This window comes from Ostrea edulis, chromosome 1, assembly GCF_947568905.1.
Source record: "Ostrea edulis chromosome 1, xbOstEdul1.1, whole genome shotgun sequence".
Lineage (NCBI taxonomy): Eukaryota > Metazoa > Mollusca > Bivalvia > Ostreida > Ostreidae > Ostrea > Ostrea edulis.
In genome coordinates this window covers 7,256,912-7,268,990 of record NC_079164.1, presented here as the reverse complement: position 1 = coordinate 7,268,990, position 12,079 = coordinate 7,256,912, and the positions used below count along the sequence as shown (strand labels likewise).

General features: G+C 35.4%; 1 protein-coding gene across 1 annotated transcript in view; it reads right to left on the bottom strand.

Annotated features, from left to right (window-relative positions):
• Window positions 1-2,513, bottom strand: part of LOC125664273 (eukaryotic translation initiation factor 6) — a 7,699-nt gene extending 5,186 nt beyond the window's left edge. Inside the window, exons 1-2 of the mRNA XM_048896961.2 lie at window positions 2,211-2,513; window positions 230-315 (exon numbers count right to left, since the gene is read on the bottom strand). Of these exons, the coding sequence (XP_048752918.1) occupies window positions 230-315; window positions 2,211-2,317 (193 nt within the window). The 5' untranslated portion in view covers window positions 2,318-2,513. The remainder of the gene's footprint in view (window positions 1-229; window positions 316-2,210) is intronic.
• Between the last annotated feature and the right edge of the window lie 9,566 nt (window positions 2,514-12,079).

Below are 12,079 nucleotides of genomic sequence, written 5' to 3'. Positions count from 1 at the left end.
TACTAATATATGTAAAGGTGCGCAACAAAATCCTGTAAACAAACAGGGGGCTACCTGCTTAGAGACCGATTCATGGGATATAAGCAACTTTAACGAAGGAATTTCTGCGAATATGACTTCCGTGGGGAAATCACACATTTTGGATAAGATATTAGTTCTGTATTTATTTTTCATTGGGTAGAAGGAAGGTGTACGTAAGCTATCCATACTTCAGGTGACTGTGACTTACCGACACACATCCGCCCAATAATTCGACATCCTGCTAAACTGCAATGAACCACAGGTATGGCTTCTGACAATTCCCCTTCAAACACACTGTTGATAAAAAACAAAATAAAAACACACGTGAAAATAACACTAACACGAAGTCAATCAGAATTTAACGGTCGACTGTCAGATAGACCGCGGCTATGCCAAATTAGGTCGGGCCATGCTATGTGCAAATAAGATATCCCGAATTGTCTATGCCAAATTCTAAGAAACAAAGGAATAATTATGATACGTGTGTGATATAATGCACTTAAAATAAATATTTTCCCTTCCAATTTTATGACCTGGATTTTCCTGAAGTTAATTTCAAAGTATACAACTTAAGTGTCTAAGCGGTTTGAAGATAATGACTAGTGCTCTAGACAAATTATTCAGCATATGATTCGCATGTCTTTTTTTTAAAAATCTGCGTTGGTGAATGTTATTGGGATTAATTCTTAAATTAAAATTTTCCTCAACAATATAACTAGAGTTCTCCTTTTATTTCCCAAATATTCCAAGAATGTCAAAACAAAATGATATACGTCTGACTTGGCAAAATAATTTTGAGGTGAAGGCCAACAAACGCTGTGTAAATGATTCCGCAGTTAAAGTATTTTCAAGGCGCAGCCTGGCATTAAACAGGTTGGGAACACTTCCCCTAGAAAGCGAAATATTCTTGCTAAAACGTGATTATCCCTCTTTAGCGAGAGAGTAAACATTACCATAATCAGGTGTTTTGGTGTCTTCATTGAAAGTAATGGCAAATCCCGTGCAACGCTGAATAAGTGCGACACACACTCAACATGATGCAAATTGTCTCTATGAAACTGACAACAGTCAAGAAATTGCATATCAAAGTTGCTGCGTATAAGAGGGAAGCAGTCTGAAATCCAATACACATCGTGAGTGTTTTTGTTTTGATTAATATATTTGCAGAAGTATCAGACATTTTACCACTTTTTCTTCTTTTCACGTGAACCAGGAAGAGATATCAGGGCCGTCAATCTCTTTAAATTGGGTCCGAAAATTCCAATTTACTTATCTAAAAATTCTCAATATCACAAACTGTTACATTGTGTGTATAAAAAAAAATAAAAGATGCGCAAGAGACCTCTCGTCTCTTTATAGATTGGCAGCCAAGTGATCAATTGAAAAATAAAGCCTAATTGAACTTACTCTGTTGTTTTGTCTTTACCTTAGAACAATCAATTTATGTTTTAATAGTTTTTTATAATCATTGTATGAAAGTAAAATTTTCCAATTTGACCCAAAATGTCGACAATTTTCCCTATCTAATGGGACCCAAACCCTGTACCAAAAAGGACAGTGACAGCCCTGGATGTACTCCACAGGTGTTTTACTCGGCTGTATGGGATATATTTACTCTCGCTAGAGAGAGATAATCACTTTTTAGCGAGAATATCTCGCTATAGGGGAAGTGTTCGGAACTTCCCAACCTGTTAAACCAAAAGGTGTCAAACAAACAAATCAGAACAAGAAAAATGCAAGCTATATGAAAAAGAAATATACCGCAAATTCAAGCCCCACTGGTAGAACAGACGAGTATGGTTGAAATTCGAGGGGAGAGAATTCCCTGCAAGGAGTTTTGGTCTGGTCTATGCTGCATCCAGAAGACAAAGACCTATTGTCTTTGTCATTTAAAAAGATAAATTCTCACTAGTAATACTTCCAAAATCTTACTTATACAAGAATTTCAACTCAATTTCGAAAAACATCCGAATGTAAGCCACACAGTGTTTTGATTAAATCAACATTCAATATTATCCTCTACTAGAAGCTCTAGTTTCAACAACAAATGGTGACATGAAGACCGACATTGGGGGAAGGGGGACATAGCTAAAATGACAATGCTCTCTTTGAAGAGGAGTCAATCCTAAAATAAACATAAAAAAAGCAAGTTTCTGTGTTTGGAATAATCTACATGTCTAATACGTTACCTATAAAAGTTTTCCGATCCCCCTATGGCAACTAGGCAGTAGGCATTTGTCAGCTTGGAAAACACGCCTACTTCATTATTTCCTTCAAACTGAGCGCGCACAGCCATTACAGATGTGCTGTTTTACGGGTCTCCCTGTATTTATAACCAAAACTATTGTGAAATGTCTTCGATTTCCCTTACTCCATGCAATACATCGTGGTCCTTGATGTGAAATACGTCATCAATTTTGCGAAGTTCATAAATTTGGCGAAACGAATAGTGCTAAAACGAAAGAAGCCGCTGTTACAGTAATCTTGATCCCGATGCAGCTATTCTCGAGCCGAAAGGCGTCTTTCCCTGAGCTTGCCGGCCGGAAAGACCCGAGAAGCTGCGAACGAGTTCCTACAATTTTTTCCCCTCAAATCAAAAACTGGTTCGATACTCTGATTTTTCAGAAAAACTTGTACGATCGATGACATCACAATCCGGAATTCTCAGCCTTTCGGTCGTACTACTTGCGCCTAAACAAGTTTAGGTCAACATCAATTCAATTTTGGCTGGCCAACACTCACTATATTGATTTAGAACTGTATTTTATTTTTCAAAACTTGATTAGATCAGTAAAACCAGCAACTATAGTAACTGGTTAGTTGCTAGCTACTTAAAGTAAAAAAAAAGTTACCGGACTTTATTTATATCATCTACTTATATATTTTGATTTGAGATACATGTACCCTGAAATTTCAATATTTCCGTGATTACCTTAAGGAAGTTTGTGTTTACATAAGATATCTGACTAATTTACAATTATACATATAACACGGAGTGATGTTACATAGGTATCTTAATATGTAATTTTCAGATATCACGCTTTTAAAAGGAAGTCAGCTACATAAATACATTTTTCCCCCCGAGGTACCATGGCATCACAGCACTTTCTGTAAGAACTCTGTGTTTGTATTAGATATCTGACTAATTTACGATAATACTTATGACGACGAGTAATATAGGGTATCTTAATATGCCATCAATTTTCAGATTTCTCGCTTTAAGAAAGTCAGCTACTTATATGTATCTTGATGCAAAGCACCCTAAAATTTCAACTTTTGTCTGATTACCTTAAAGACATTTCTGTGTTTGTATTAGATATCTGACGAATTGACGACTATATAACGAGGAGTGATATTGGGTATCTTAATATCTCAGTTATACTTATGACAAGGAGTGATGTTAGGGTAGCTTAATTAATATGCTATCAATGTTCAGATATCTAGCTTATGGAAACTCTATAGTGATATCATATATCTGACAAATTTACGACTATGTGTGTGTGTGTGTGTGTGTGTGTGTGTGTGTGTGTGTGTGTGTGTGTGTGTGTGTGTGTATACATATGACGAGGTTTTCAAAGTGCAATATGCCCCCAAGTTTCAGATATCACGCTTCTAAGCTAATGAAATCAAGAGCTTACAGTTTAATTTTTGAATGAAGGTACCCCGACATTTCAATCGTTCGTAAAAACCTAAAGGAACTGAACGTGTTTGTGTTAGTCACGGCTCCGTACTGAAGCTAGCATTTAATATCAAGATATCAAGCTTAGGAAAAATCATCAAAGGACTGATAGTACTCATAGAAAAATATTGATATTGGAAATATTTGAATTTTAAATTCATGTTTGAATTAATGGTATGAATTAATGCTAGAAAAAAGTCAATCGTAACACTCATAAACAACTTGCATGTAGCTCACATAAAAAAATTGCACATTAATGATTAATTAAATTTATATCAGCGTTTTTTTTTACAGAAACGATGAAGACATTTTATTTTCGGATCTTTTTAAGCAATAAATGTTGTAACTGTACATGAAAATAAGATGCATATTGATAATTCAGCTAGCCAGAATATCGATGATCTTTTAAAAGCATCAAGTACTAGTAAATAAATTTATATGATAAGGAAAGCTACATGATGTGGTATCTTTCATGATTTCAAAATTGATAATATTATCATTTGCCAATCCTTTTAAAAGTGTATTGTATTAAATGAAACCTATTATGTAGATTAGCCTACCTGATGAGTGATTGGTTTTACCTTCTAACAAAAGAACTTAACTAAAGAAATTAACTAAAGAAATCAACTAAAGAAATTAACTAAAGAAATCAACTAAAGAAATTAACTAAAGAAATCAATTAAAGAAATTAACTAAAGAAATTAACTAAGGAAATCTTTCGAGAAATGACTGTAAGGAAAAGTATTAGATAACAAAACAAACATTTCCTCTATGAGAACTGGGAAGGAGTACCATGAAAGTAGGCCAGTGTCATCAAAGACTACGGTTTAGCTCACCTGAACTTCGACATTATGCATTAAATACTTGATACAAGAGTTTCACGAGGGCCTCTTCGACGCTAATGTTTGAAGACAAGGCAGAATGAATATTAGGGCGAGGTAGCGGATCCATAGAGCTGTTAATTCCCGTTTTCACTTCGAATCTGTAGGGGTTTCACTTATTGGATCAAGGGGATAGGGACATATTTCAATTCCCCATTTTTGCTACTCTGCAATGGGACGACGGACAAAGTGGCCGCTGGTTTATATAGGAAAGCGGTCTTTGATAAACCAAATTGCTGTTTCCCTCGCATGGATTTTGAGATTTTCCGTATCTCATGGGCCATATACGGGTTGATTGACTACCTCTGTAGCTGTTATCTTTGATGGCAAGGTGGATGAAATATCAGGGCAAGGTAGAGGACCCCAGGAGCTATCATTTCCCGCTTTCAGTTTAAGGTTGTAGAGGTATCATCCGGTGGCTCCTAGGGGTAGGGGCAGATTTTGACTCCTTATTCAAACTCGTTTATGGAAAGAAGGGACACTGTATTCACTGGTTAGAGTGAGGTACCCTGAGGGGCACTCGAGGTCATGCATTGATAATATGGTAAATTTTGCAATCATAAAAGATCCCACTTCATGTAGATTTCGATTCCTTATTATATAAATCTATTCATTGATACTTAATGATTGAGATCATGATATTCTGGTGTGCTAAATTATCAATGTGCATTCATTTTCATGTAAGCTGGCAACATTTATTACTAAAAAAAGATAGCTTAAAGTGAAATATGTGGTCAATTCGATTTACCTTCATTGTTTCAGTAAAAATTACTTATATAAATTAGATTCATAATTAAAGTAGCTGATTTCCTTAAGCGAGATATCGGAAAATTGATGGCGAATTAGGATGCCTAACATTCGTTTTGATATACTCTGGAACTCTCTGCCTGATACCCTCCGCCGTTGTCAGAATTTGAACAATTAAAAACACATCTTTTTAGACTTGCATATTATTAGTATTATAGGTGGTTAAATCTTTATGGTTTCTTTGCCATCATTTTAACATGACTTTTTCAAGTGTATAATTGCATATTTATTTCAACTATTGTATTTTATATCATTTGATTGTGCGGCGTGGAACGTTTTTCATGTACATCATGTTTTAGATTTTAGTAATTTTACTTCACATTATTGATGTTTTTCTAGCATTGTTTTGATATTATCTGTCTTAGTGCTATTATAATTTCCTTTTACTACGTTTATAACATGCTGGATCATTTTTCTTGTGTGTAGCGCTTTAAAGTGGTTATTTATAGTCATATAGGGCGCTATATAAATAAATATTATTAAATATTAAATATAATGGCATGAGATTCAGATTTTTTCAGATTCAAGTTAACGGACAAGGACTACTGCATTTCAGCTGGTTTGTGTAATGTTGTACCGTTAGAGAACCGTCATAAAAACAACTGGTTTATGTAATGGTGTACCGTTAGAGGACCGTCATAAAAACAACTGGTTTATGTAATGTTGTACCGTTAGAGGACCGTCATAAAAACAACTGGTTTATGTAATGTTGTACCGTTAGAGGACCGTCATAAAAACAACTGGTTTATGTAATGGTGTACCGTTAGAGGACCGTCATAAAAACAACTGGTTTATGTAATGGTGTACCGTTAGAAGACCGTCATAAAAACAACTGGTTTATGTAATGTTGTACCGTTAGAGGACCGTCATAAAAACAACTGGTTTATGTACTGTTGTACCGTTAGAGGACCGTCATAAAAACAACTGGTTTATGTACTGTTGTACCGTTAGAGGACCGTCATAAAAACAACTGGTTTATGTACTGTTGTAACGTTAGAGGACCGTCATAAAAACAACTGGTTTATATAATGTGTTGTACCGTTAGAAGACCGTCATAAAAACAACTGGTTTATGTAATGTTGTACCGTTAGAGGACCGTCATAAAAACAACTGGTTTATGTAATGTTGTACCGTTAGAGGACCGTCATAAAAACAACTGGTTTATGTAATGGTGTACCGTTAGAGGACCGTCATAAAAACAACTGGTTTATGTAATGTTGTACCGTTAGAGGACCGTCATAAAAACAACTGGTTTATGTAATGTTGTACCGTTAGAGGACCGTCATAAAAACAACTGGTTTATGTAATGGTGTACCGTTAGAGGACCGTCATAAAAACAACTGGTTTATGTAATGGTGTACCGTTAGAGGACCGTCATAAAAACAACTGGTTTATGTAATGGTGTACCGTTAGAGGACCGTCATAAAAACAACTGGTTTATGTAATGGTATACCGTTAGAGGACCGTCATAAAAACAACTGGTTTATGTAATGGTGTACCGTTAGAGGACCGTCATAAAAACAACTGGTTTGTGTACTGTTGTAACGTTAGAGGACCGTCATAAAAACAACTGGTTTATGTAATGGTGTACCGTTAGAGGACCGTCATAAAAACAACTGGTTTATGTAATGGTGTACCGTTAGAGGACCGTCATAAAAACAACTGGTTTATGTAATGTTGTACCGTTAGAGGACCGTCATAAAAACAACTGGTTTATGTAATGTTGTACCGTTAGAGGACCGTCATAAAAACAACTGGTTTATGTAATGTTGTACCGTTAGAGGACCGTCATAAAAACAACTGGTTTATGTAATGGTGTACCGTTAGAGGACCGTCATAAAAACAACTGGTTTATGTAATGTTGTACCGTTAGAAGACCGTCATAAAAACAACTGGTTTATGTAATGATGTACCGTTAGAAGACCGTCATAAAAACAACTGGTTTATGTAATGTTGTACCGTTAGAGGACCGTCATAAAAAACAACTGGTTTATGTACTGTGTTGTACCGTTAGAAGACCGTCATAAAAACAACTGGTTTATGTAATGTTGTACCGTTAGAGGACCGTCATAAAAACAACTGGTTTATGTACTGTGTTGTACCGTTAGAAGACCGTCATAAAAACAACTGGTTTATGTAATGGTGTACCGTTAGAGGACCGTCATAAAAACAACTGGTTTATGTAATGGTGTACCGTTAGAGGACCGTCATAAAAAGACCTTTAAAATCTTCGAGTTCATTGTGTCATAGTTTGTTGATATTTCAATAGAAAATTTCTGTTCTTTAAATTAGAAAGAAGCTTGGAGGAAGGAGCCAAGGTGTGCTATAACTTCCTAGTTATTGTGCAGTATAATGTCGCCAAATGGAATTTAATTGCCCGTAAATATTCCAAAATTATGTCGGCTAGGCATCGGTCTCCTGTAAAATAAAAAAACAGATCATTTTAGTTACTACTTCGTACATGCAAAATTATATGATAAAATAATATGAGTTTTCAAGTGGCAAGTTTCGGTAAATTATCCAGAGATATAAATGTCAACTAAATTTTGAAAGGCAACAAACTGGCAAAGCAGTGTATATGACGAGATTATAAATTGTGCGTTTGATATTGCTGATTGTATAATAATGCTATTATATGATGAATGGACATTGCTTTTTTGTTTAAGATAGAAATTTAAAAAAAGGATAGAAATGGAAATGTATCAAGGACACAATGTTCAACTCCACCGGTGAGGAAAAACACAACCGATGTTTTTTAATATTAATTATAAAACTTACCTTCAATGCAATAATGCTTAATGTTTTTGTTGGTCCATGTGGGATAACCCAAAAATCATCCATAGTGTTTGTATCGCTTTTCGAAGGTGACGTTCTGTGTGTTTAGCAAAAGTTTTTCTAGCGGAAAGCAAACATTCTGAACGGATTTCACGAGCCCCGCGAAAATCCTCATGAATATTCAAACAATGACACAAAACATTTACAGTATGATTTAGGATTTGTAACTGTTTTACAAGACAGGGCGTGGAAATTTCTCGTCGCTGCGCGACTCGAAATATTCCACACCCCTGTCTTGTAGTAAAACAGTTACAAATCCTAAATCATACGGTAAATATAACTTATCGTGCATTCATTTTGAATGAACGGTTCAAATTCATGAAAAATAACCTGGTCCCGTTTCAGACCGTATTTATCAAACCATAATCTGTGTGTGTATTTATGACTTAGAATATGAAGATATCTTTAAAAATTATTTGAAGATATCATCAATTTTCAACTGCACTCATTTGATGCGCGTATCGATTCAATCATTGCTCTAGCTCATAAATTCAATTGATACGCGCATTAATGTGGTGAAATTATTGCTCTAAAATTTAATTTTGTTCTGGGCAAAACGATTTGATGATCTCTAATGCAGAATGACAATTGAGGTTTGAGACATTTACATGTATGAATTTTAGAAACGAGTATCATCTGTCTGGTCTGCGACTCGACTGAACGTCTTCTTTTCTTAAATTTTTCTTGCGAAAGAACAGGCTCAAATCTATACCGTATAGCGGCTCCAAACTTAACTGTTTACGATTTGTCATGTAACTTACAGTACTGCTGATGAAATAACCCGGAACCGACGGTGTGACGTAATAAATTAAACTTCAATGGCCGCTCTCTTAGCGGCGGTTAATTTGAAATAGATTAATATTGATTTAATTGTTAAGCAAGGATTTTTGTTCTTAAAGACTGTCATTAACGATATCAGTAAGTAATACTTTATTCATAAAGGCAACAATGCGGTTAGGGTTGTCTTTCCCTTTAAAGAAATCATTAATTCAATTGTATATATATCAAACTGAAGAAATCTCCGATTATATACATGTAGTTACCTTATATGAAAGAATTATTGTGCGCATCAATTGAACTAATTAATGATATCATCAATTCAATTGAATAGAGCAATTATTCAATGATTGCGCGCATTAATTGAATTGATGCGCACATTAATCGAATTATTGCTCTATTCAATTGAATTGTAGCGCGCATCAACTCAGTTAGTGATATTATCAATTCATTTGAAGATAGCAAAAATTCAATTGTACAACGCTCGTCAATTTAGCAGGATAATTAATGCTATAAACAATGCAATCAATATGCCTAATAATTCAGAATTAAATATATCATTAATTATTTGAAGAGATCTTTAATAACGGAACAGTTGCGCGCATCAAATGAATTGATGATATCTTCATATGATACAGATATCTTCCAGTACTTGAGTTTATGTTACATTGCAATTTGACGCTCCAAGAAGAGGTCTTAGATATAAAAGCTCTATCTCTAACTATAAAAAGTTATGACCCAGGTTAATGTTTTTCCAAAGTAGGTAAAACTCCAAGGTGGAGGTAAAAAATGTTGATACCAAAAGAAAGATATTGTCACAAGGAATACACATGTAAAATATAAAGCCCTATCGCCATCCATTCAAATGTTATGGGTAAGGTTAAAGTTTTAATGGACAAGCAGTTCACATCACGGTTGTTATGAAGAATTTCTCCCGCACACCCAGTTTGATAAGATATACAAGCAGAAAGAGTAGCGAAGAAGAATACTTTAATTATAAAAATATCATAAACCAGTACGTAATCAGAAGAAATATCGACAGAAAACTTGTTAATTTTTTTTATCATATTTGAGATCGTAATCTTTGAACGAAGGACGGAGTGACAGTTTCGCACACTACCAGAATATTTGATGACGCAGTCCACACACTATCAGTTTTAATGACGAAGTCAACATAAAGTACAATTAACCTGTGTTGATGACACAGTACATAGAGACTATCGGTTTTGATCACAGTCTGCAGTATTGATGCCGGCATATCCCGATAACGTATTCTCTGGACTCTCCGGCAAGTGGGAAAAACAACTTCAAACCTCAAGTTGTGATAGAAATTAGAATGCAACTAAAGAAAATGTCTGATCACAAACTTCGTAAAATCTTCAAAGCAAGGGTTATTGAAATGGCGGCCAGAAAAGTCTCGTTGAAGCTCACGTTCTACTGTCTCTATAAACTCCAATGAGCGAGAGTCTGGTCAGGACTCACAATAACAGATGTGACCACTAGAGGGCGTAGTTTGGTTTTGTAAGGTTTAATAATCGACGCCTTCAAACAAATGTATATTCAAATTAGAAGTATTACATTGTAAGAATGCCTCCATATATCTATTATCTGATCCTTCATTAATTATACTAAAGGAGATATGACGTTATATAAAAACAGAGAAATCATGATCATATTTGTCTGTAGTCCACTTTCTTTAGATGGTCTTCCATAATAATTTGAGAAAAATTGTGAACAAAACAGTTTTCTAATCCTACCAGTGATACGTGTAGTTGACAAAATTGGACCTGCAAATCTTTCAGTTTGGAAGGCAAATTCAATTTATTCGTTCAAAATTTCAGTCGTTTTGGAGGTATGTTTTTTCTAACCAATCAGATTCAACAGATCTACCAATATTTTGGTAAGCCTTGTTCTGACATCGCAACTGTTATCGTCAATCTTTATCAAACTCTCGCTTGTTAGAGTTTACGTAAACGACCGAACGTCTGCTTGAATGAGGTAAGGCTGAACGAGACTACACTACTATTATTGATGACGCAGTCCACATATTAGCAATATTGATGACATATTCCACTAGCATTGATAACACCGTCATCAAACTACCAGTATTGATGACACAATCTTTAAACGATCAATATTAATGGAAACAGTCCAGAGGCGACCCGTGTTGATGACAACGCTCACAGACCATCAGTATTGATGACGCAGGCCTTCACAGACGACCAATATTGATGACGCAGTCCAACAGAGACAACCTGTATTGATGACGCAGTCCACAAACAACCAGTTCCGGGCTGCGTTCAAGATCGTAGCGGCTACATAGGGCTCGATAGCGCAAACGATCTTGAACGATGTGCTAGGCTAGCCCTACGTAGGGATAACAAGCGTTAATTCATACAGTGCGTTCAATAGACCTAAATATCTAGCCTAGCATCTAGGCTAGCCGCTACGATCTTGAACGCAGCCCTGATAACACATCATATCGATGGCGTAGTTCATAGACTTCCGGTAATACTTATAATAAATCCCACGGGAACAATTAATTGATGAAGCAGTCCAAAATTACATTGAACCAGTACTAACAAATTAATGACACTTTCCAAACGACACAAGTGTCAATGACTTCTAGCATCGTTTCCGCAGTCCACAGACGCGAACAGTATCGAAAACGTATTGTAGACATTTCACATTGTGATGCATCATTCCGCACTATAATTGACCCCTAGATCTCCATCTTCTTGTTGGCCAGTTTGGATTTCTGTTCATCCAGTGGCGACGTGGTCTTCTTCCTGAAACGGTAAAACTATTGAATGAATTTGGGTTTCATTATCATCAACCACCTATCAAAATTCAGTACAATCTAGTGATATCACAACTGTAGAAGTTACCGTATACAAACACTCAATTAATCCAAAAAAAAACAACAACAATAAAAAAAGAAACGCACATTGTGAAATGAACAATTTCCATAGTGGTCCAATTTGTTTTAACGATTTTAGCAATTTGTAGCATTTGCAACAAAGTCAAATGTTCTACAAACAGGGGAAAGTTCCTTACTCTACAATCACGAATTTATAAC